Genomic DNA, 25,051 nt, shown 5'->3' with positions numbered 1-25,051 from the left:
TACAACAGGTGTAGTAGACCTTACAGTGAAATGCTTACTTACAGGCTCTAACCAATAGTGCAAAAAAGGTATTGGGTGAACAATAGGTAAGTAAAGAAATAAAACAACAGTAAAAAGACAGGCTATATACAGTAGCAAGGCTATAAAAGTAGCGAGGCTACATACAGACACCAGTTGGTCAGCCCAATTGAGGTAGTATGTACATGAATGTATAGTTAAAGTGACCATGCTTTATGATAAACAGAGTGTAGCAGCAGCGTAAAAAGAGGGGTTGAGGGGGGACACACACAATGCAAATAGTCCGGGTAGCCATTTGATTACCTGTTCAGGAGTCTTATGGCTTGGGGGTAAAAACTGTTGAGAACCCTTTTTGTCCTAGACTTGGCACTCCGGTACCGCTTGCCATGCAGTTGTAGAGAGAACAGTCTATGACTGGGGTGGCTGGGGTCTTTGACAATTTTTAGGGCCTTCCTCTGACACCGCCGCCTGATATAGAGGTCCTGGATGGCAGGCAGCTTAGCTCCAGTGATATACTGGGCCGTACGCACTACCCTCTGCAGTGCCTTGCGGTCAGAGGCCGAGCAATTGCCGTACCAGGCAGTGATGCCACTAGCTCTCGATGTTGTAGCTGTAGAACCTTCTGAGGATCTCAGGACCCATGCCAAATCTTTTTAGTTCCCTGAGGGGGAATAGGCTTTGTTGTGCCCTCTTCATGACTGTCTTGGTGTGTTTTGACCATTCTAGTTTGTTGTTGCTGTGGACACCAAGGAACTTGAAGCTCTCAAACTGCCCCAATTAGAGGTACTGTATTAGAGGTACTTTACATTATAGGAGATAAGAGGTCACCACGTTGAATGGAAATTAGACACAATATACATTTTAAATATATTTTCAGATTAAAAACATATTCTCAATATGAACCATGACCTTTCACTGAAGACCCTCACATTTAAATCCAATGATACACTTACCAATAGTTTTCCTGATTTTACATTTTTATGGACCAGATTCCTTAAATGTAACCTCTGAGGTGCCTGGGCACTTTAATGCACTCCGCTAGTCATCCACTCATGGATTCAGCTAAATCCCAGGGGCATAGCATGAGTGAGGCTGATTGACAACTGTAATGGTCTTGGAACATATATATTATCAAGACGAGCATAACCATGAGATCACGTTGAGGATCGCTGTAATTCACAGGGCCATAACAACCCACTCTGCAGTGTATTCCCTCTTTCCTCCATGGAACGTATATCAGAGAACATAATTTGATCGCCACATACCTAGCTACTCCTGCAATTGGAATGAAGGGCCGGCCAATGTTTTCTAATAGCTTGGCTGTGTCTCCTTCTTGAGCTCAATGGCTCATTATATCATAATAGATGATTAATGTAATGACTGGGAGAAGACTCCTACTGCACCTGACACATTTATCCTCCTCCTGTCCATCCAGACAGGGACTCTTGACTGTTTCTCTGAGGATATGCAACTAGGAACATTAGGGATATCCCCTCATAGCACTGGAAATGGGCTAGAGTAGGAGGTACATGCAGTACATGCTTTTTAGAGTGGGTTGAGACTGAGAGGGAGTACTGTACCTGAGGCAGCAGGCATGGCCAGAGGAGTACAGGGACTTCCCAGTCCCACAGACTGGATGTTGAGCAGCCTTTTGGCTAGGGAGGCAGAGATTGGCTGGACCAGCAGAGATGTCAGGTTGGGCCACTCCTCCCTGTAACTCCCCACTGCAATGAATAACACAGGAACACTGGCTTAGGATCTGTTCTGGCTGTATGAGCTTCACACTCATAAACCTCCCCCTAAACTGACAAGGTTAGTCTGTTGGAAAGGTCTTGGGCGGGTCACCTAAGTGTTTTTTTTTGGACCACCTTTGTCGAAGTAGTTAAACAAATATTGTTGTGATTCATTTCTTCTTTAAAAAAAATATTGGGGTTGGATTTTTTGGGGGCGTGTAAACTTAAATGACTAAGCAAATCCAGTACCAGTCAAAGGTTTGGACACACCTACTCATTCAAGGGTTTTTCTTTATTTTTCTTATTTTCTACATTGTAGTATAATAGTGAAGACATCAAAACTATGAAATAACATAAATTAAATCATGTAGTAACCAAAAAACGGTTAAATAAATCAAAATATATGTTATATTTTAGATTCTTCAAAGTAGCCACCCTTTGCCTTGATGATAGCTTTACACACTCTTGGAATTCTCTCAACCAGCTTTATGAGTAATGCTTTTCCAACAGTCTTGAAGGAGTTCCCACATATGCTGAGCACTTGTTGGCTGCTTTTCCTTCACTCTGTGGTCCAACTCATCCCAAACCATTTAAATTGGGTTGAGGTCGGGTGATTGTGGAGGCCATCACTCTCCTTGGTCAAATAGCCCTTACACAGCCTGGAGGTGTGTTTTGGGTCATTGTCCTGTTGAAAAACAAATGGTAGCCCCACTAAGTACAAACCCGATGGGAATGGTGTATAGCTGCAGAATGCTGTAGTAGGTAGTATGTACATGAATGTACATGAATTCTAAATAAATCACAGACAGTGTCACCAGCAAAGCACCCCCACACCATCACACCTCCTCCCCCATGCTTCACGGTGGGAGCCACACATGCGGATGTCATCAATTCACCTACTCTGCGTCACACAAAGACATGGCGGTTGGAACCAAAAATCGAACATTTGGACTCATCAGAACAAAGGACAGATTTCCACTCGTCTAATGTCCATTGCTCGTGATTCTTGGCCCAAGCAAGTCTCTTCTTATTATTGGTCTCCTTTAGTGGTGGTTTCTTTGCAGCAATTATTTTGACCATGAAGGCCTGATTCATGCAGTCTTCTCTGAACAATTGATGTTAAGATGTATGTTACTTGAACTCTGTGAAGCAGTTATTTGGACTGTAATTTATGAGTTGCAGTTAACTCTAATGAACTTATCTTCTGCAGTAGAGGTAACTCTGGGTCTTCCTTTCCTGTGGCGGTCCTCATGAGAGCGAGTTTCTTCATAGCGCTTGATGCTTTTTGCGACTGCACTTGAAGAAACTTTCAAGGTTCTTAAAATGTTCAGAATTGACTGACCTTCGTGTCTTAAAGTAATGATGGACTGTCGTTTCTCTTTGCTTTTTTGAGCTGTCCTTGTCATAATATGGACTTGGTCTTTTACCAGATAGGGCTATCTTCTGTACACCACCCCTACCTTGTCACAACACAACTGATTGGCTCAAAAGCATTAAATTAACTTTTAACATGGCCCACCTGTTGAATGTAATGCATTCAAGGTGACTACATTATGAAGCTGACTGAGAGAATGCCAACAGTATGCAAAGCTGTTATCAAAGAAAAGGGTGGCAACTTTGAAGAATCTCAAATATAAAATATATTTTGATTTGTTTAACACGTTTTTGGTTAATACATGATTCCATATGTTTTATTTAATAGTTTTGATGTCTTCGCTATTATTAAATAAAAACCCTTGAACGAGTAGCTGTGTCCAAACTTTTGACTGTATAAAGTATATAGAAAAAATAATGAACTCATATATTTTAAAATAAGATAATCTTTGATAACTATCACCAAAATAAAAGCTATACAATCCAGGAGAATCTAAAATTCAAAAAATTATGCATTTAAGAGTATTTTTGTCATGGCATGGGCCCTATCGATTTGTTTTATAATGTTTGAGTCACTCCAATAACATAAGAACATGGCACAAGCCATGGATAAATGTGTATAATTGCAGGAAATTTGCTTTAAATCTCTCTCTCTCTCCCTCTCTCTCCCTCTCTCTCTCTCTCTCTCTCTCTCTCTCTCTCTCTCTCTCTCTCTCTTCGTATCAAAGCCCTCCACCTCTGATTGGGGCTTGTAGGTGACCCGCTAATAGGCTGGTGGATTTTAAGTTGGAAGTAATGGTTTTTGCAAACCAATGGGGATTTAGATGGGCGAAATGCTCCATTGATTCAGCCTCATTAAAACAGGCAAACTGTGAGCCTAATCCTGCTTTAGTAACACATTTATTTTGCAGGGTTATATTTTCCACTGCCGGCGCCCGGCTGGGGTGACAGCAACAGTCACACTCGAATAACAATGTAGCAAACTGGCCTCTTCAACTCCACACTATTCCTGCCGTTTGTGTTTTCAATCCATAATGTTTCTCTGAAACAAAATATAATTATTTGAACAGTTATCTGAATGGAATTAAAATGGCTCCCTCTGCATTATCTCTGAAGAGTTGACTCATTGACGGTCACAATGCCAGATAATGAGTTGGTCTCTCAATGGAAATAGTTCACAGCAGGACAGACTTCAAGGTTACCTGCAGTGTGATGTGATTATTCTTGCTAATTACAACTTCAACATCTGAATCTGAATATTAACAAATGGTGATTTGAGTCTATTTGTGACCTTAACACTGACATATCATATTTGGTCAGGAAGAGTGACTTATGGGCACTTGAGAACAAGATTCATTATCTATCATTAAATATGATAATTTGATTTTTGGCTCTCTGAGGCCATGGCTGAGATCAATTGAAAAGTTTGGACTCACTATAAAATCAAATATAAAATCAAATCAAGTTCATTGGTACACGTACACAGGTTAGCAGATGTTATAGAGGGTGCAGCGAATTGCGTGTGTTACTAGCTCTAAGACTGCAGTTAAAATGTCAAAGAAGTTCACAAATAATAATCAAAAACAAAAAAACAAGAAATCACAAATGCCAGTTAGCAACCCAAATAACACTGTATCAGTAATCCAAATGCAATCTATGTGTACATAAACCAAAAATATATAGTGAGAATGATATGTACATGTACAGCAGTAGATATATTAGCTATGTCAAGAATACAGTATATAAATAAGAATCCAGTGTATAAATATTTGGTGTGTATCAACAGTGTAACAAAAATTGAATGTACAGTAGTAGATGTATTAGAATGAGCTATATGACGAATACAGTATATGAATACACAGTGTGAAAAACAGTATAAAATATGTATATTATAAGGGGTGCGAACTGGCAGCAGAGAAGTCAGACACAGGAAAGAAATAACTGTGTTTCCAAAGGCGCAGTTTATTAACAAAACCCACTGGAAAACAGAATAATAAAATAAATGGGTACATAACCCAACGCACACCAGGACAGACACAAGCACTTACAACAAACAATCACCGACAAGGACATGAAGGGGAACAGAGGGTTAAATACACAACATGTAATTGATGGGATTGGAACCAGGTGTGATGGAAGACAAGACCAAACCAAAGGAAAAGGAAAAGAGGATCAGCGATGGCTAGAGAATGGTCGGTGACTTCGACCGCCGAACGCCGCCCGAACAAGGAGAGAGACCAACTTCGGCGGAAGTCGTGACATACAGTGCCTTGCGAAAGTATTCGGCCCCCTTGAACTTTGCGACCTTTTGCCACATTTCAGGCTTCAAACATAAAGATATAAAACTGTATTATTTTGTGAAGAATCAACAACAAGTGGGACACAATCATGAAGTGGAACGACATTTATTGGATATTTCAAACTTTTTTAACAAATCAAAAACTGAAAAATTGGGCGTGCAAAATTATTCAGCCCCTTTACTTTCAGTGCAGCAAACTCTCTCCAGAAGTTCAGTGAGGATCTCTGAATGATCCAATGTTGACCTAAATGACTAATGATGATAAATACAATCCACCTGTGTGTAATCAAGTCTCCGTATAAATGCACCTGCACTGTGATAGTCTCAGAGGTCCGTTAAAAGCGCAGAGAGCATCATGAAGAACAAGGAACACACCAGGCAGGTCCGAGATACTGTTGTGAAGAAGTTTAAAGCCGGATTTGGATACAAAAATATTTCCCAAGCTTTAAACATCCCAAGGAGCACTGTGCAAGCGATAATATTGAAATGGAAGGAGTATCAGACCACTGCAAATCTACCAAGACCTGGCCGTCCCTCTAAACTTTCAGCTCATACAAGGAGAAGACTGATCAGAGATGCAGCCAAGAGGCCCATGATCACTCTGGATGAACTGCAGAGATCTACAGCTGAGGTGGGAGACTCTGTCCATAGGACAACAATCAGTCGTATATTGCACAAATCTGGCCTTTATGGAAGAGTGGCAAGAAGAAAGCCATTTCTTAAAGATATCCATAAAAAGTGTTGTTTAAAGTTTGCCACAAGCCACCTGGGAGACACACCAAACATGTGGAAGAAGGTGCTCTGGTCAGAGGAAACCAAAATGTAACTTTTTGGCAACAATGCAAAACGTTATGTTTGGCGTAAAAGCAACACAGCTGAACACACCATCCCCACTGTCAAACATGGTGGTGGCAGCATCATGGTTTGGGCCTGCTTTTCTTCAGCAGGGACAGGGAAGATGGTTAAAATTGATGGGAAGATGGATGGAGCCAAATACAGGACCATTCTGGAAGAAAACCTGATGGAGTCTGCAAAAGACCTGAGACTGGGATGGAGATTTGTCTTCCAACAAGACAATGATCCAAAACATAAAGCAAAATCTACAATGGAATGGTTCAAAAATAAACATATCCAGGTGTTAGAATGGCCAAGTCAAAGTCCAGACCTGAATCCAATCGAGAATCTGTGGAAAGAACTGAAAACTGCTGTTCACAAATGCTCTCCATCCAACCTCACTGAGCTCGAGCTGTTTTGCAAGGAGGAATGGGAAAAAATGTCAGTCTCTCGATGTGCAAAACTGATAGAGACATACCCCAGCTGTAATCTTACAGCTGTAATCGCAGCAAAAGGTGGCGCTACAAAGTATTAACTTAAGGGGGCTGAATAATTTTGCACGCCCAATTTTTCAGTTTTTGATTTGTTAAAAAAGTTTGAAATATCCAATAAATGTCGTTCCACTTCATGATTGTGTCCCACTTGTTGTTGATTCTTCACAAAAAAATACAGTTTTATATCTTTATGTTTGAAGCCTGAAATGTGGCAAAAGGTCGCAAAGTTCAAGGGGGCCGAATACTTTCGCAAGGCACTGTATATACTGTTATGATTCTACAGTATATGCAGTGAGCTACAAAAGTATTGGGACAGTGACACATCATTTGTTGTTTTGGATCTGTACTCACCCACTTTCAATTTGAATTGTTAAAAGTACTATCAGTGCAGACGGTCAGCTTTAATTTGAGGTTATTTTCATTCATATTGGTTGAACTATTTAAAAATTACAACACTTTTTGTACATAGTCCCCCCATTTTAGGGGACCAAAAGAATTGGGACAAATTCCCTTACAGTGCATTCGGAAAGTGTAGACTTTTCTACGTTTTGTTACATTACAGCCTTATTCTAAAATGTATTAAATGTATGTTTTAATTGCTCAGGGAGGTGACCAAGAACCTGATGGTCACCCTGACAGAGCTCCAGAGTTCCTCTGTGGAGATGGGAGGATCTGCAGAGAAGAATAGGAGAAACTCCCCAAATACAGGTGTGCCAAGCTTGTAGCGTCATACCCAAGAATACTGAAGGCTGTAATCGCTGCCAAAGGTGCTTCAACAAAGTACTGAGTGAAGTGTCTGAATACTTAAATAAATGTGATGTTCAACTGTTTTTGCTTTGTCATTATGGGGTATTGTGTAGATTGTCAAGGAAAAAAACGATTTAATCAATTTAAGAAAAAGGCTGTAACGTAACAAAATGTGAAAAAAGTCAAGCGGTCTGAATACTTCCCGAAAGCACTGTCCATGTGTATTAAAGTACTAAAAGTTTAGTGTTTGGTCCCATATTCCTAGCATGCAATGACTACATCAACCTTGTGACTCCACACACTTGTTGGACGCATTTACTGTTTGTTTTGGTTGTGTTTCAGATTATTTTGGAGTCACTTTTATTGTAAATATTGATGAGTGAGAAATATCATACCCCCAAGATGCGAACATCTCACCATTACAATAACAGGGGAGGTTAGCATTTTTGGGGTGTATGATATTTGTGCGTCTGTAATTTTAATTCACGATCAATTCAGGACAACCCGTATTCATGGTAGCATCCACACTAATGTGGACGTGTTGCAGCATTGCTGTATGTGTTTGTGTGTGTGTGAGTGTGTGTGTGTTGGTGAGTATGGCCGTATGCATGTGTGTGTGTATATGTGTGTACTGAGTCTGCATGTGTATGAGCTGTGTGTGTGTGAGTCTACCTTTGTTTCTTACCACAGAAGTACTACTTACTACTCTCACTTGCCACAGGGAATGGCGTGATGGCTGTTCAACAATTTGATGGCCTGGAGATAGCAGCTCTTTTTCAGTCTTTCGGTCCCAGCTTTGATGCACCTGTTCTGTCTTTTTCTGCTAGATGGTAGCAGAGTGAAAAGACTGTGACTAAGTTGGCTGAGGTCCTTGATGATCTTGTTGGCCTTCCTTTGACACAGAGTGCTGTAAGTTTCCTTGAGGGCAGGCAGCATGCCCCTGGTGACTGTGGCAAGGAAGTAAGTCAACTGTGGCACGCCCCAAGCCAGTCTGCAGTAAGGAAACGTACGGTGGGAGCCAGGCTTCTCTCTTCCCTCCTATAGCAATCGTTTATTATCTCATTTGGGCTTTGGCTCTCACACTGCTCTAGAAGCAATCTCACCAATAGGAATGATTAATGGTCCAGGTGAAAAATATATACAGTATCTCTCTTCCTGCCATGTTGAGACGTGCACCGCATGCAACAATTACGGGATCCATGTTGCACTAATCTTTCAGCTGTGAGAGAAGCCCTTTAGTTTTCCTTGGCTTTTTTTCAGCAGCGTTTTCCGGAGAAAGGTACTCTATTTTTAAAGAGTGAATAGTACCAAATATTTAGACAGAAAGTTTTGTACACAGAAAGAGAAAGATAAGATAAACGAAGAGAATGGGGTGGGAGGTAGCCTAGTGGTTAATTGCATTGGACCAATAACCGAAAGTTCGTATGCTCGAATCCCCAAGCCGATTATGTGAAAAATCTGTCCATGTGCCCTTGAGTAAGGTGCTTAACCCTAATTGCTCCTGTAAGTCGCTCTGGATAAGAGTGTCTGCTAATCGACTCAAATGTAAAATGAGATAAGAAAGGCAGTCATGTTAGTACATACTCATTCTTAGCGTTTCATCAACACAGGGTTGTAAAGAGGATAAAGAACTTTCAGTAGATCATGTAACTAGCGGCTAGCCAATTTAGACAATACTTTTGTGCTTTGCTCAAAATTGAAACAATATTCATTAAACATCATCCTAACATTACGTAGGTGTTCTGTCTTTTTCAATCCATAATTAACTAGCAGTCTATCAATATTTTGCTCTGCATTTCAGAAGACTTTCAGAAGTCCATGATCAACCTGTACATATTGTTAACTGTGCCTCCAACAAACCCCACATGGCCCTTGCATCGGGTAGTCAATCCATTCTCTTTTGAATCCTGTGAGGATGTCAGTTGTGCATCACACCCTCTGATCTCCATCAGTATCACGAGCAAGAGCAGAGTGGCTGTATTGATCCAACCACAAGACTGAGGGAATGGAGCTGAGATCACTGGGTACATTTCTACTTTACAACAGGATGACTTCCCAAGGCAGACAAGCAGACCAAACACACTGACACATCCATACCTGATACACTGTCGGCTAGCTGCTGTCAGTACTAGCCCTGAGAAACAGAACCTACAGCTGTATTGGGTAAGCTGGTGTGTGGATTTCTCATTTGCACTTCCAAGGCATGAGATATTGTGGTACATGGTTGTGCAGAATAATTGAATGGATTACATATTGGATTACATACCGTATGTCCAATTCCACTGTAGAAAAATCATACGAAATGCAGTTATGTGGCAAATAAATTAAATAAACATAGACATTATGTGATAATTTCTTCTTGGAATGGGCTCTAGGACCTCTATATAATAATTACACCAGGAGCTCGGTATGTGTAGCCATGCCTCATCTGTAAAACGCTTGGATAGTTTGGTTGGTTATTGGTGAGGCCCGCCTGCATCTCCACTTCATTACATGTGAAATCAATACTAAGTGGCTATTGACAGTGGCTGGTCTTCCTGGTGTGGACGTGTGGCTTTATTGATACCAATGGTGCTACATTCACCCCTCCGTCACAACTACTGCAAGGCACTGTATGAAATAATAATATGCACTGCATGACTGTAAACCAAATTCCATACTACAGTATGTAATATCAAACTGTACAATACTGTACCACACAAGGCAATTGCATTGTGTATTGGGTTTTGCGTTTTGATCTTCTAGGGATAGACTACAAATGATCTATTGCAGAGGTGCATGAGTTGTTTCAACTTTTTGGTTGTTCAGATCTAATGTAATTAAGACCTAATGCAATCTATTGCACAGATTATAAGCACAACAAACTGTTTGCTACTTGTTTACAATGTTTGACATTTTCTTTATTCCCAAGAGGTTTGCTTTCCTACTGTAAGCCTAACTAAGCAGAATTATTTCCAAATAAGCAGGTAGCAAAGGTCTGGAATTAATTTGCACGAACACAATCCTTATTTTATGGAAATTGTTCAGTGGCCTTTGGTTTTCAGATCTGTTTTCTATTCCAGCTCACATTTTCAGTCAAAGTGTCTTTCATGTGTTCTGTATCTTTGATATGGAGGGGTGGAGCATCCTTCATTCATTATTATCAACAGTTTGATTCCCATGTTTATAGCTGACACATTACAAATACTGCATAATATAGGATGCTTAAGAACCCTCTTCATGAAACCCATCTGCTTGAGGCTCATGTAAGACATATGCCATGTCCGAATACCCGTACTTCTAAATAGTAAGTATTTTGGGTATGCGAAAATGAGACTTTTTATTGTTTGTCGAGGAGTAGACGGACTCAAAAAATACTATAAGAGAACGTCTTCTTTAGGACGGCAAGCCTTTATTCATTAGTACAGCATACTTCAGCATACGGAAACGTATTATTCTCAAATCAGTGAGCTATCACACTTTTTTTTTTTAAACCAGGTGAGGCCCAAAGAGCTCCCCCCTCAGCTGACTTACCAGATTGATACTTGATTGGTTAATACAGAACAAGTGCATGTGCGTGCTGCAAAACCATGAATGATGTTGCACAGAGGCGAAAACAATATTGCAGGTGTCTGGGAATGTCTGGAAGCGATACATTTCAGAAAGAAGCATTCAAATAATCATCTTGGGAAGCAAGTGAAGGAATGTGTGAGTGGTATTTTATCTCAGTGGGAAAAAAACACCAGTCATTTTACCAGCCATCTATCTTTCCCCCACCCCTCATGTTTCTAATTACACTTTTCCTCCTTCATTTTCTAGTCTGAACCCTACAGTAATAAGTTGGGACAAAATATTAAACAAATATTTGTTTAAGACATCATTAGCTTGGTTATTAGTTGATCATTAAAGGTCATAGTTAATAACTCCCCAATTAATACCGGTCGTTGTTAGTACAGTATATGATCGTGCCATGTACAGACTCTAGTAGAAGCCTACACATATTTTGCTGAACCCTTCAATGTGACATTTCTAAAATGTAGGATGCATCAAATGCCATGATGTCATACTCATTTTGGCTTTTCATCTAGTAGAATTTGCTACACACTACTTAAGAAGATAATCATCTTTCGAGAACCACGTGTGCAATTGCGCATCAGATGAGGCATTCACCGTATGGATGAGCCTAGTATGTTGATATCTGTTGCTTACTGCAACACATTTTGGACACGGCCATATTCTTCTTCTCTTTCTTTCCAGTCTCTCTCAATACACTTTCTCACTAATATACTATGCAGTCTCAGTACCTCTTGAGCATTTCATGAATACAACAGGAAATACTGTGCTCAATCTAAAAGTATTCCTCATAAAAGTCTACATGGACAGTTGTCCTATTCTGGCCCTCCATGTATCTAAGTGATAACATACAAAGACCAGAATATATTTGTAAAACATACAGAAAGACCACAGCAGTAACATACTTCAGCATTGAGACAATGGTCAGACAGAGTAGAGTATTAATAAGCTGTAGATGAGGTTGACTAGTGTGTAGGTCAAACTCACATAACTATCTCTCCAAAGGTGTTCACTAAAGCAAGGACTACTCCAGCGAGGACCAATACTGCCAACAACCTCTACGATAAACCAAACAGTAATGAAAGATGCCTCAACAATGCCAGGGCCCTTAATGTCAATTAATAGTCTCAGAATCCTTGAAAGTGGCAACATTAAAATGTGATGAAATAAGTACATTGCCCAAAATTCAAACAGATGTTGTCAGTGAGCATTTTGACAATTTAAAGATGTACATCTGTTCACGTGTTCATTAGCCTTATGAAAATAAGAGGACGACAGGGAAAAGGATTTAACCTTGGCCCTTGCCTCAGTACCTGTGTGTCTCTAAAGTGGAAAGACAGCCCAGCGCACAGGAAACACACAGGCTCATTAGCCACATGCCAAACAAGTACACACTTTAAAACCCCCACTTACTGGCCATTCACTGTGATGAAGGCAGAATGAGATCCTAGCAGTCCCTGTAAAGAAATGGGCGGAATACATCAGAGCCCCAGGAGTGATCGAAGCAGAGAGAAAGACTGCATTTAAATGTGTCAGAAGGGGGGGGGGGGGGGGGAGTTAGAGGCCCCTCCTTTTGGTCACAGAGACAACATTTTGCTGTTTTAAAGTTAGTTTCCTGCAATTCTACACATTTGTCAGAGGGCTGCGAGTAGAATTTCTGTTTCACAGCTAATGTCCTGCAATTACATTTGTGTCCAAAAGTTTTGAGAATGACACAAATATGAATTTTCACAAAGTCTGCTGCCTCAGTTTGTATGATGGCAATTTGCATATACTCCAGAATGGTATGAATAGTAATCAGATGAATTGCAATTAATTGCAAAGTCCCTCTTTGCCATGCAAATGAACTGAATCCAAAAAAAACATTTCCACTGCATTTCAGCCCTGCCACAAAAGGACCAGCTGACATCATGTCAGTGATTCTCTCGTTAACACAGGTGTGAGTGTTGATGAGGACAAGGCTGGAGATCACTCTGTCATGCTGATTGAGTTAAAATAACAGACTGGAAGCTTCAAAAGGAGGGTGGTGCTTGGGATCATTGTTCTTCCTCTGTCAACCATGGTCACCTGCAAGGAAACACGTGCCGTCATCATTGCTTTGCACAAAAAGGGCTTCACAGACAAGGATATTGCTGCCAGTAAGATTGCACCTAAATCAACCATTTATCGAATCATCAAGATCTTCAAGGAGAGCAGTTCAATTGTTGTGATGAAGGCTTCAGGGCACCCAAGAAAGTCCAGCAAGCGCCAGGACCATCTCCTAAAGTTGATTCAGCTGCGGGATCAGGGCACCACCAGTACAGAGCTTGCTCAGGAATGGCAGCAGGCAGGTGTGAGTGCATCTGCATGCACAGTGAGGCGAATACTTTTGGAGGATGGCCTGGTGTCAAGAAGGGCAGCAAGGAAGACACTTCTCTCCAGGAAAAACATCAGGGACAGACTGATATTCTGCAAAGATACAGGGATTAGACTGCTAAGGACTGGGGAAAAGTCATTTTATCTGATGAATTCCCCTTTCCGATTGTTTGGGGCATCCGGACAAAAGCTTGTCCGGAGAAGACAAGGTGAGCGCTACCATCAGTCCTGTGTCATGCCAACAGTAAAGCATCCTGAGATCATTCATGTGTGGGGTTGCTTCTCAGCCAAGGGAGTGGGCTCGCTCACAATTTTGCCTAAGAACACAGCCATGAATAAAAAATGGTACCAACACATCCTCCGAGTGCAACTTCTCCCAACCATCCAGGGACAGTTTGGTGACGAACAATGCCTTTTCCAGCATGGAGCACCTTGCCATAAGTCAAAAGTGATAACTAAGTGGTTTGGGGAACAAAACATGAATATCAATATAATATAACATCAACATCAATATATAACAAAACATCAATATTAAACTCCCCAGACCTTAATCCCATTGAGAACTTGTGGTCAATCCTCAAGAGGCGGGTGGACAAACAAAAACCCACAAAGTCTGACAAACTCCAAGCATTGATTATGCAAGAATGGGCTGCCATCAGTCAGGATGTGGCCCAGAAGTTAATTGACAGCATACCAGGGCAGATTTCAGAGGTCTTGAAAAATAAGGGTCAGCACTGCAAATATTGAGTCTTTGCATCAACTTCATGTTATTGTCAATAAAAGCCTTTGACACTTATATAATGCTTGTAATTCTACTTCAGTATTCCATAGTAACATCTGACAAAAATATCTAAAGACACTGAAGCAGCAAACTTTGTGGAAATTAATATTTGTGTCATTCTCAAAACGTTTGGCCACATTCTTCCTAGGTCTGAGATATTTTTTTTGTTTTAAAGCTAATTTCCTGCATCTCTACACAGTTTGCCATATGGCTTATGCCTTGTTCTTATGCTGAGTGACTCAAACATTATAACAAAATCAATAGGGGCTCCATGCCATGACATTTTTGGAATTTCAAAGTCTCTCTGACTGTCTAGTTTTTATTTTGTAGATATTAGTTCTCAAAGATGATTTTATTTAAGTTTGTGTGTGTGTGTGTGTGTTTTGTGTGCACATGGGTGCATGTGTGCTAAGGTGCGGAGAATCAGAGCAGGTGCTTGTAGAAAGAAATTGTATCTGAGCCTGTTGGTATCAGACCTCATGCTCTGAAACCGTCTGCCCAACGTTAAGGGAGAGAACAGCTTGTGGCTTGGTTGTGTGGGGTCCTTGACGATGCTGTGGGCCTTCCTCAGGTTTCGAGTAGATGTCCTGAATGGGTGGGAGCACAGTTCCAGTGATGTGCAGGGCCATCTAAACCACCCACTGGAGGGCCTTGCGGTCATGGATGGAGAAATTCCCTTACCAGGCAGTGATGCAACCAGCCAGGACGCTCTTGATGGTGCAGCGGTAGTATATGGAGATGGGGTGGCATGTTGAATTTAATCAGCCGCTGTTGTCCCCTCTTGACAAGAGTGGTGGTGTTGTTGGTCCATGTCAATTCCTTGGTGAACTGGACACAGAGGAACATAAAACTGCCAACTTTCTCTACTGCAGTCCCGTTGATGTGGATCGGGGCATGTTCCCTCCTCTGCTTCCTGAAGTTAACAATCAACTAATTTGCTTTACTGATGTTGAGGGAGAGGTTGTTGTCCTGGCACAACAATTCCAGTTCACTTTCCTCCTCCCTACAGGTTGACTTGTCATTGTTGGTTGTCAGGCCTACAACTGTGGTGTTGTCCAAAGCCACACAGTTGTGGGTGAACAGAGAGTACAGCAGGGGGCTGAGGATACACCCCTGGGGGCCCCCTGTGTTAAGAGTCAGTGTGTAGGAGGTGTTGTTGCCATTTATCACAGCCTGTGCTTTGTCTATCAGGAAGTCCAGGATCCAGTTGCAGAAAGTGGTGTCCAGACCCAGGACTCTGAGCTTGGTGTCGAATAACGTTGAATGCTGAACTTTAGTCAATGAATAGCATTCTCACGTAGGTGTTCCTCTTGTTGAGATGTGTTACTGCCATGTGAATAGCGATGGAAATGGAATATTCAATGGATCTATTCGAGCAGCAGGCAACTTGGAGTGGGTCCAGTGTGCTTGGCATGCTGGCAATGATGTGGGCCATGACCAGCCTCTCGAAGCACTTCATGATGCCCGGGGTGAATGTGACAGAGCGATAGTCATTTGGGCATGTCACCTTGTTTTTCTTGGGCACTGGGACGATGGTGGTCTCCTTGAAGCAGGTGGGGACTACAGCCTGGGAAAGGCTGAAGATGTCCGAGAAGACACCCGCCAGCTGGTAGGCACACACTCTGAGGACACAGCCAGGGATGCCATCTGGGCCGGCGGCTTTGTGAGTATTCACTCTTTATAGAGAATTCTTACTGGCTAAACAAATTGAATCTTATTTGTTACATGCTTTGTAAACAACAGGTGAGGACTAACAGTGAATAACTTACTTCCGGGTTATTTTCCAAAAATGCAGTTAAAGATTTGAAAAAAATATATTATAGCAACACAAGGAATAAATACACAGTGTATAACGAATAACAATAACATGGCTATATACTGGAAGTAAAAGTACTGAGTCAATGTGCAGGGGTACGAGGTAATTGAGGTAGCTATGTACATATAGGTAGGAGTAAAGTGACTAGGCAACAGGATAGATAATAGACAGTAGCAGCAGTATACAGTTGAAGTCAGAAGTTTACATACAACCTTAGCCAAATACATTTAAACTCAGTTTTTCACGATTCCTGACATTTAATCCAAGTAAAAATTCCCTGTCTTAGGTCAGTTAGGATCAACACTTTATTTTAGGAATGTGAAATGTCAGAATAATAGTAGAGATAATGATTTATTTCAGCTTTTATTTCTTTCATCAGATTCCCAGTGGGTCAGAAATGTACATACACTCAATTAGTATTTGGTAGCATTGCCTTTACATTATTTAACTTGGGTCACATGTTTCGGGCACCCTTCCACAATCTTCCCACAATAGGTTGGGTGAATTTTGTCCCGTTCCTCCTGACAGAGCTGGTTTAACTGAGTCAGGTGTAACTGATGTCCTGAGATGTTGCCTCATTATATCCACATAATTTTCCTCCTGCAGCAAAGCACCCCCACAACATAATGCTGCCACCCCCGTGCTTCATGGATGGGATGGTATTCTTCGGCTTGAAAGCCACCCCCCTTTTCCTCTAAACATAACAATGGTCATTATGGCCAAACAGTTCTATTTTTGATTCATCAGAACCAGAGGACATTTCTCCAAAAAGTACGATCTTTGTCCCCATGTGCAGTTGCAAACCGTAGTCTGGCTTTTTTTTTATGGCGGTTTTGGAGTGGCTTCTTCCTTGCTGAGCAGCCTTTCAGCTTATGTCGATATATGACTCTGTGTTTTACTGTGGATATAGATATTTTGTAGATACTTTTTCCTCCAGCATCTTCACAAGGTCCTTTGCTGTCCTTTGCATTTATCTCTAGGAGACAGAACGCGTCTCCGTCCTTAGCGGTATGACGGCTACGTGGTCCCATGGTGTTTATACTTGTACTATTGTTTGTTCAGATGAACGTGGTACCTTCAGGCATTTAGAAATTGCTCCCAAGGATGAACCATACTTGTGGAGGTCTACATTTGTTTTTCTGAGGTCTTAGCTGATTTCTTTTGATTTTCCCATGATGTCTAGAAAGAGGCACTGAGTTTGCCTGGCCTTGAAATACATCCACAGGTACACCTCCAATTGACTCAAATTATGTCACTTAGACTATCAGAAGTTTCGAAAGCCATTACATCATTTTCTGGAGTTTTCCAATCTTTTTAAAGGCACAGTCAAATTAGTGTATGTAAACTTCTGACCCACTGGAATTGTGATACAGTGAATTATAAGTGAAATAATCTGTCTGCAAACAATTGTTGGAAAAACGACTTGTGTCATGCACAAAGTAGATGTCCTAACCTAAAACTATAGTTTGTTAAAACTTCTTATGACTTGGGGGCAGTATTTCGACATCTGGATGAGAAGCATGTCCAAAGTAAACTGCCTGATACTCAGGCCCAGAAGCTAGGATATGCATATAATTGGTAGATTTGCATAGAAAAACACTCTACAGTTTCCAAAACTGTTACAATAATGTCTGTGGGTATAACAGAATTTATATGGCAGGCAAAAATCTGAGGAAAATCTATCCAGGAAGTGGGATGTTTTTGATATGGGTATTTTCAATTTAATGCATATAGTAAGTATCTAATGGGTTAGAACCCAGATTGCAGTTACTATGGCTTCCACTAGATGTCAACAGTCTTTAGATATTGTTTCAGGCTTGTTTTCTGAATGAAGAAGAATTAGACCTTTCTGTCAGTGGACGGTAGAATCATGCAGTGCTGGTTTGTGCGCATGACTGAGTGCGTGCCCTTCGTTGTTTTTCCTTTCTATTGAATACGCTATTGTCCGGTTGAAATATTATCAATTATTTAGACAATTGACAACCTGATAACATCGTTTGACATGTTTCAATTAACTTTACCAGTACTATTAGGATATATTCGTCTGCATGTTTTGACTGCCTTTGAGCCAGTGGATTTCTGAACAAAACACGCCAACAAAACTGAGTTTTTGGGATATAAAGAGGGACTTTATCGAACAAAACAAACATTTATTGTGTAGCTGGGACTCTTGTGACTGCAACCATATGAAGATCTTCAAAGGTAAGTGATTCATTCTATCACTATTTCTGACTTTGGTAATTCCTTTACTTGGTTATAAAATATTTGTATGCTTTTGTAAGCGGGCGTTGTCCTCAGATAATCACATGGTATGCTTTCGCCGTAAAGCCTTTTTGAAATCTGACAAAGCGGCTGGATTAACAAGAAGTTAATCTTTAAGCCGAAATATAACACTATATATAACCGTATATATAATCTTTTTTTTAAAAGTATATTATGACTATTTATGTATTTTGAATTTGGCGATCTGCAATTTCACCAGATGTTGTCGAGGTGGGTCGCTAGCGGAACGCCTGCACCAGAAAGGTTAACAAGAAATTTGTGGAGTAGTTGAAAAACTAGTTTTAATAACTCCAACCTAAGCGTATGTAAACTTCCGACTTCAACTTTATGTGGTAAGTGTGAATGTGTGTGTGTGTCAGAGTGTGTGTGTGTGGCGTCAGTATGCATGGGTGCACATGTTATGTGTGTGCGCATATGTAGTGTGTGTGTGTGTGTGTGTGTGTGTGCGTGTTTTTTTTTTTTTTTGTGTGTGTGTGTGTGTGTGTGTGTGTGTGTGTGTGTGTGTGTGTGTGTGTTTGGGTGTCAGTGTAATTCTGTGTGAGTGTATGGGTAGAGTCCAGTGTGTACATTGAGTCAGTGCAAGAGAGGTCGTGCAAAAAATGGGCAATGCAGGTAGTCCGGGTATCTATTTTATTAGCTATTTAGCAGTCTTGTGTAACAGTCTATTAGCTTTTTTTATTTAATATTTGTTTTCACCTTTATTTAACCAGGTAGGCTAGCTGAAAACAAGTTCTCATTTACAACTGTGACCAGGCCAAGATAAAGCAAATCAGTGCAACACAACACAGATTTACACATGGAATAAACAAAACATACAGTCAATAACACAATCATCTCCTGTTGAGTCTGACGATAAGAATGTGGTGATTGACAGAGTCGACAGCCTTGGCTAGCTCTATGAATCCAGCTGCACAGTATTGTCTCTTATTGATGGAGGTTATGATATCGTTTAGAACCTTGAGCGTGGCTGAGGTGCACCCATGGCCAGCTTGGAAACCAGATTGCATAGCGGAGAAGGTACGGTGGGATTCGAAATGTTCGGTGATCTGCTTGTTAACTTGGCTTTCGAAGATCTTAGAAAGGCAGGGTAGGATATATATAGGTCTGTAGCAGTTTGGGTCTAGAGTGTCTCCCCCTTTGAAGAGGGGGATGACCGCGGCAGCTTTCCAATCTTTGGGGATCTCAAACGATACGAAAGAGAGGTTGAACAGGCTAGTAATAGGGGTTGCAACAATATCGGCTGATTTTTAGAAAGAGAGGGTCCAGATAGTCTAGTCCTGCTAATTTGTAGGGATCCAGATTTTGCAGCTCTTTCAGAACATCAGCTATCTGGATTTGTGTGAAGGAGAAATGGGCCTGGCCCATTGGGCAAGTTGCTGTGAGGGTAGGGTAGGGGTGGCCAGGTGAAAAGCATGGCCAGCCGTAGAGAAATGCTTATTGAAATTCTCAATTATAGTGGATTTATCAGTGTTTCCTAGCCTCAGTGCAGTGGGCAGCTGGGAGGAGATGCTCTTATTCTCCATGGACTTTACAGTGTCCCAGAACTTTTTGGAGTTTGTTCTGCAGGATGCAAATTTCTGTCTGAAACAGCTAGCCGTTGCTTTCCTTTTTTTTGTTTTTTTGAATTTTACCCCTTTTTCTCCCCAATTTCGTGGTATCCAATTGTTTCAGTAGCTACTATCTTGTCCTATCGCTACAACTCCCGTACGGGCTCGGGAGAGACGAAGTCATGAGTCCTCTGATACACAACCCAACCAAGCCGCACTGCTTCTTAACACAGCGCGCATCCAACCCGGAAGTCAGCCGCACCAATGTGTCGGAGGAAACACCGTGCACCTGGCAACCTTGGTTAGCGCGCACTGCGCCCGGCCCTCCACAGGAGTCGCAATGGTGCGCGATGAGACAAGGACATCCCTACCGGCCAAGCCCTCCCTAACCCGGACGACGCTAGGCCAATTGTGCGTCCCCCCACGGACCTCCCGGTCGCGGCCGGTTACGACAGAGCCTGGGCACGAACCCAGAGTCTCTGATGGCACAGCTGGCGCTGCAGTACAGCGTCCTTAACCACTGCGCCACCCGGGAGCCTTTGCTTTCCTAACTGCCTGTATACAGGTCTGGAGTGAACCACGGGCTATATCTGTTCCTGGTTCCATTTTTTTTTGAATGGGGCATGCTTATTTAAGATTGTGAGGAAAGCACTTTAAAATAATTTAAAAGAATAAAATTTAAAATTTAAAAGAATAACCAGGCATCGTCTACTGACGGAATGAGGTGAATATCCTTCCAGGATATACGGGCCAGGTCGATTAGAAAGGCCTGCTCGCTGAAGTGTTTTAGGGAGCGCTTGACAGTGATGAGGGGTGGTCGTTTGACCTTAGACCCATTATGGAGGCAAGCAATGAGGCAGTGATCGCTGAGATTCTGGTTGAAGACAGCAAGATCCTGGTTGAAGACAGTTGGTTAGGATGACATCTATGAGGGTGCCTGTGTTTACAGATTTGGGGTTGTACCTGCTAGGTTCAAGGGGCGGAGGGGGGGGGACTGTCACGCCTTGACCTTAGAGCCTTGTTATGTCTCTATTTCGTTTGGTGGGTGTGATTTGGGTGGGCATTCTATGTTCTTTATTTCCATGTTTTTTTATTTCTATGTTTTGGCCGTGTATGGTTCTCAATCAGGGACAGCTGTGTTTGTGGGTGGTTATTTTCTGTTTTGTGTTTCTGCACCTGACAGAACTGTTCGTTGTCGTTTTGCTCTTTGTTATTTTGTTCAATTGTTTTGAAAATAAATCATGAACACTTCTGCTTCATTCGACGGCCGTGACAATGTCAGGGTTTTTGGTGGCCTTCCTAAGCCAGGATTCAGACACGACTAGGACATCCTGGTTGGCAGAGAGTGCTAAAGCAGTGAATAAAACAAACTTAGGGAGGTGGCTACTAATCTTAACATGCATGAAACCAAGGCTTTTACGGTTACAGAAGTCAACAAATGAGAGCGCCTGCGGAATGGGAGTGGAGCTAGGCACTGCAGGGCCTGGATTAACCTCTACATCACCAGAGGAGCAGAGGAGGAGTAGGATAAGGGCGACGGAAGAAGTCTGTTGTAGCCCCTTCGTGCAGTTACGTCGGCAGACCAGTCGTGATGGATCAGCAGGTATCCGTGTAGTAAAACGGTCCAGGCCAATTGGCAAAATAGGTATAGTAGCCCAAAAAATTGGCTGATGGACCTCTTCAGCTAACAGTCCATTATGCTCTAGACAGATAGCGGGCATTCAGGGGACGTCACAATGGAGGAGCCTGTTGACAAAAACCCTCGGGTGGATTGCGTCGGTAGTCCAGTCATTATGGATCGGCGAGGCTCCGTATTGGCAGTAAAAGGAGTCCAGGCCAATTGGCAAAATAGGTATTGTATGAGTGGCTGATGGACCGTGCTTCTACACCTGCATTGCTTGCTGTTTGGGGTTTTAGGCTGGGTTTCTGTACAGCACTTTGAGATATCAGCTGATGTACAAAGGGCTGTATAAATACATTTAATTTTATTTTATTTGATTCAGCTAGCCAGATGGGCCTAGCATAGGCTAGCTCCAGGCTAATTGGTGCTTGCTTCGTGACAGAGACGTTAGCCAGGAGAAGTCAATCGGATAGCAGCTAGCCAGCTGCGATGATCCAGGTGAAGAGATTCAGAGCTTGCGGTAGGAATCCGGGGATATGGAGAAAAAGAAGTCCGATAAGCTCTGGGTTGAATCGCGTTGTGCAGACTGGCAGGAGTTATCCAGGCTAAAGGTTAGCTGATGACCGCTAGCAGTGGCTAGCTGACTACTAGCTAGTTAGCTGGCTAGCTTCTGTTGGGGGTTCCGGTTCTAAAGTAAAGAAAATAGCAGATCCATACTACATTGGGTTAGGCGGGTTGCAGGAGAGTATGTTGAAGCTGGGGTTAAGAAAAATATAAAAAAATATAAGCAAATAAAAAATATATAAAAATATATATACATGGAACACGACAAGACAAAGACAAAAGACGCCTGACTGCTACTCCTGACTACTACGCCCTCTTGGATGTTCAATTTTTTAAAAATCAAGCTTGGGGATAGTGCGGTAGAAGAGAGAACAGTCTATGGCTTGGGTGGCTGGAGTCTGACAATGTTTTGGACCTTCCACTGACACTGCCTGGTCTTGTACAGTTCACTGAGTGTAGTTCCTGTACAGTTCGCTGAGTGCCACCTTGGTCTTTGCTTGTGTCGGTATGTACGCAACTGTGATAATACCAGTGTTGTAAAGTACTTAAGTAAAAATACTTAAAAGTACTATTTTAGTCGTTTTTTGGGGGTATCTGTACTTTACTTTTCTATTTTTTTGACTACTTTTACTTCACTACAATCCTAAAGAAAATAATGTACTTTTTGATGCACACTTATCAAGAGAACATCCCTGGTCATCCCTACTGTCTCTGATCTGGCGGACTCACTATTTTTAATTATTCATACTTTTAATTTTAATTTGGATATTTAAGTATATTTTAGCAACTACTGTACATTTACTTTTGATACTTAAGTATATTTAAAACGCAATACTTTTATACTTTAACTCAAGTAGTATTTTACTGGGTGACTTTCACTTTTACTTGAATCTGTCACACCCTGATCTGTTTCACCTGTCTTGTGCTTTTTATCTTTTGTCTTGCTTTTTATCTGCCAGTTTGTCTTGTCTCGTCAAGCCTACCAGCGTTTTTTCCCGTACACCTGCTTCTCTCTAGCCCTTGTTTTTAAAGTTTTTCCGGTTTTGACCAGTATGCCTGCCCTGACCCTGAGCCTGCCTGCCATTCAGGACCTTTCTGACTCTGCCCTTTCTGATAGTACGAACTGGCCATGACTGACCCAGCAGACTCGGACCAGCTCCGCAATCCTCTCAAGGATCCACCATTGGAAGACACAATGAGTTACTTCAAGGTCTTATGGAAGGGTTGAGGATGAGAATCAAAGACTGGTCACCCGATTGCCAGAGGACCTGCTTCCCCATCCCCTCTGGTTCCGCGTCGATTGAGAGTCCTGTGGTTGCCCTTCAGCCCAACATTATGTAGGTCTACCAGTAACTGCGGGAGGTATTCTCCAAGACCCGCGCCACCAGTCTTCCTCCTCATTGCCCCTGGGACTGTGCCATCGACCTGTGGGCAGGGTCTGCGCCTCCGTGCAGACGCATCTACCCTCTCTCGGTGACTGAAACCCAGGCAATGGAGGATTACATCCAAGAGGCGCTCCAACAAGGTTTCATCTGCACGTCCACTTCTCCTGCGTCGGCTGGTTTCTTATTTGTGGCCAAGAAGGATGGAGGGTTACGCCGATGTATAGATTACAGAGGACTCACCACGAAGTACCGTTACCCTCTCCCGTTGGTACCGGCAGCCGTCGAATAGCTCCACGGGGCCCGGTTCTTTACCAAACTGGACCTGCGGAGTGCATACAATCTCGTCCTCATCCAGGAGGGGGATGAATGGAACACTGCATTTAGAACCATGTCTGGCCACTACGAGTACTTGGTGATGACATTTGGCTTGGCCAATGCTCCTTCAGTGTTCCAGGCATTTGTTAACAAGGTGTTCAGGGACGTGCTCGGACACCAGGTGGTCGTGTATATCGATGCCATCCTGGTCTACTCGGCTACCCTGTAGGATCACATCACTCACGTTCGAGCAGTAATGGAACACCTTCTGGCTAACCACCTGTTTGTCAAGGCTGAGAAGTGACAATTTCATCAGAAAGCTGTCTCTTTTTTAGGCTACCAAATCAGCCTGCTGGTAGTGGGGTAGGATGACAAGAATGTAGATGCGATTAGGTTAAGGCTAGTCCCAACTACCATAAAGGTGTCACAATGGTTTTTGGGGTTTGCCAACTTCTACCGCTGTTTCATCAGGAACTTCAGCTCCGTCGCCGCCCCTCTCACCTCTTGCCTCAAGGGTGGTCCCCCTAGGTTGGTGTGAAGACCAGCAGCCAACGAGGCCTTCCGTCTACTCAAGGGATGTTTTACCTCCACCCCACCTCCGCCCCAGATCCAACGATATCCTTTGTGGTAGAGGTGGATGCTTCAGAGGTAGGCGTGGGGGCAGTTCTTTCTCAACGATAGGGTAATCCACAGAAAATGTATCTGTGTGCATATTACTCAAAGAAACTGTCCCCTGCAGAGAGGAATTACGACGTTGGTGATCGAGAGCTTCTGGCGGTGAAGAGGTGTGGTGACACTGGCTGGAGGGTGACAAGGAACCATTTATCATCTTCGCCGACCATCGGAACCTGGAGAACATATGGACAGCGAGGAGGCTGAATCCGCGCCAAGCGAGGTGGGCCCTTATCTTCACAAGGTTTGACTTCACGCTGACCTATTGCCCAAGTTTAAAAAAAGGCCAATGCCATGTCCCATCTCTACGATGATGAGTCCTGTCCAGAATGTACCCTATAATAACCCTATCCTCCCGAGTCGTAGCTCCTGTGGTCTGGGACGTAGATGTGGACATTCGCCAGGCTCTGGAGAAGGAACTTACCCCCACTAACTGTCCTCCCAAGCGCATCTACATTCCCACAGGGATTAGGGATTGGCTGCTGGCCTGGCACACACAGCTGTCGTCGTTGGACATCCAGGTATTTCTCACACTACCCAATCCTTCTCCAAGAAGTACTGGTGGCCCACCTTGGCGCAGGATGTCACTCGCTACATCAAATCCTGTTCCATATGTGCCCAAACCAAATCCCCCCGGAACGCTCTAGCAGGGAAACTTCTT

General features: G+C 42.5%; 1 protein-coding gene across 2 annotated transcripts in view; it reads right to left on the bottom strand.

Moving 5' to 3' along the window:
• naaladl2 (N-acetylated alpha-linked acidic dipeptidase like 2) overlaps positions 1-25,051 on the bottom strand; it is a 336,716-nt gene that overhangs the window by 99,627 nt on the left and 212,038 nt on the right. For both annotated transcript variants that reach the window (XM_090235787.1, XM_021604123.3), the window contains exon 6: positions 1,599-1,742. In XM_090235787.1, coding sequence (XP_090091913.1) covers positions 1,599-1,742 — 144 coding nt within the window. The remainder of the gene's footprint in view (positions 1-1,598; positions 1,743-25,051) is intronic.

This window comes from Oncorhynchus mykiss, chromosome 5 (genome assembly GCF_057628025.1).
Source record: "Oncorhynchus mykiss isolate SJ-2025 chromosome 5, ASM5762802v1, whole genome shotgun sequence".
NCBI classification, from domain to species: domain Eukaryota; kingdom Metazoa; phylum Chordata; class Actinopteri; order Salmoniformes; family Salmonidae; genus Oncorhynchus; species Oncorhynchus mykiss.
The sequence above is the reverse complement of the archived record's forward strand: the minus strand, read 5'-3'. Positions and strand labels throughout refer to the sequence as shown.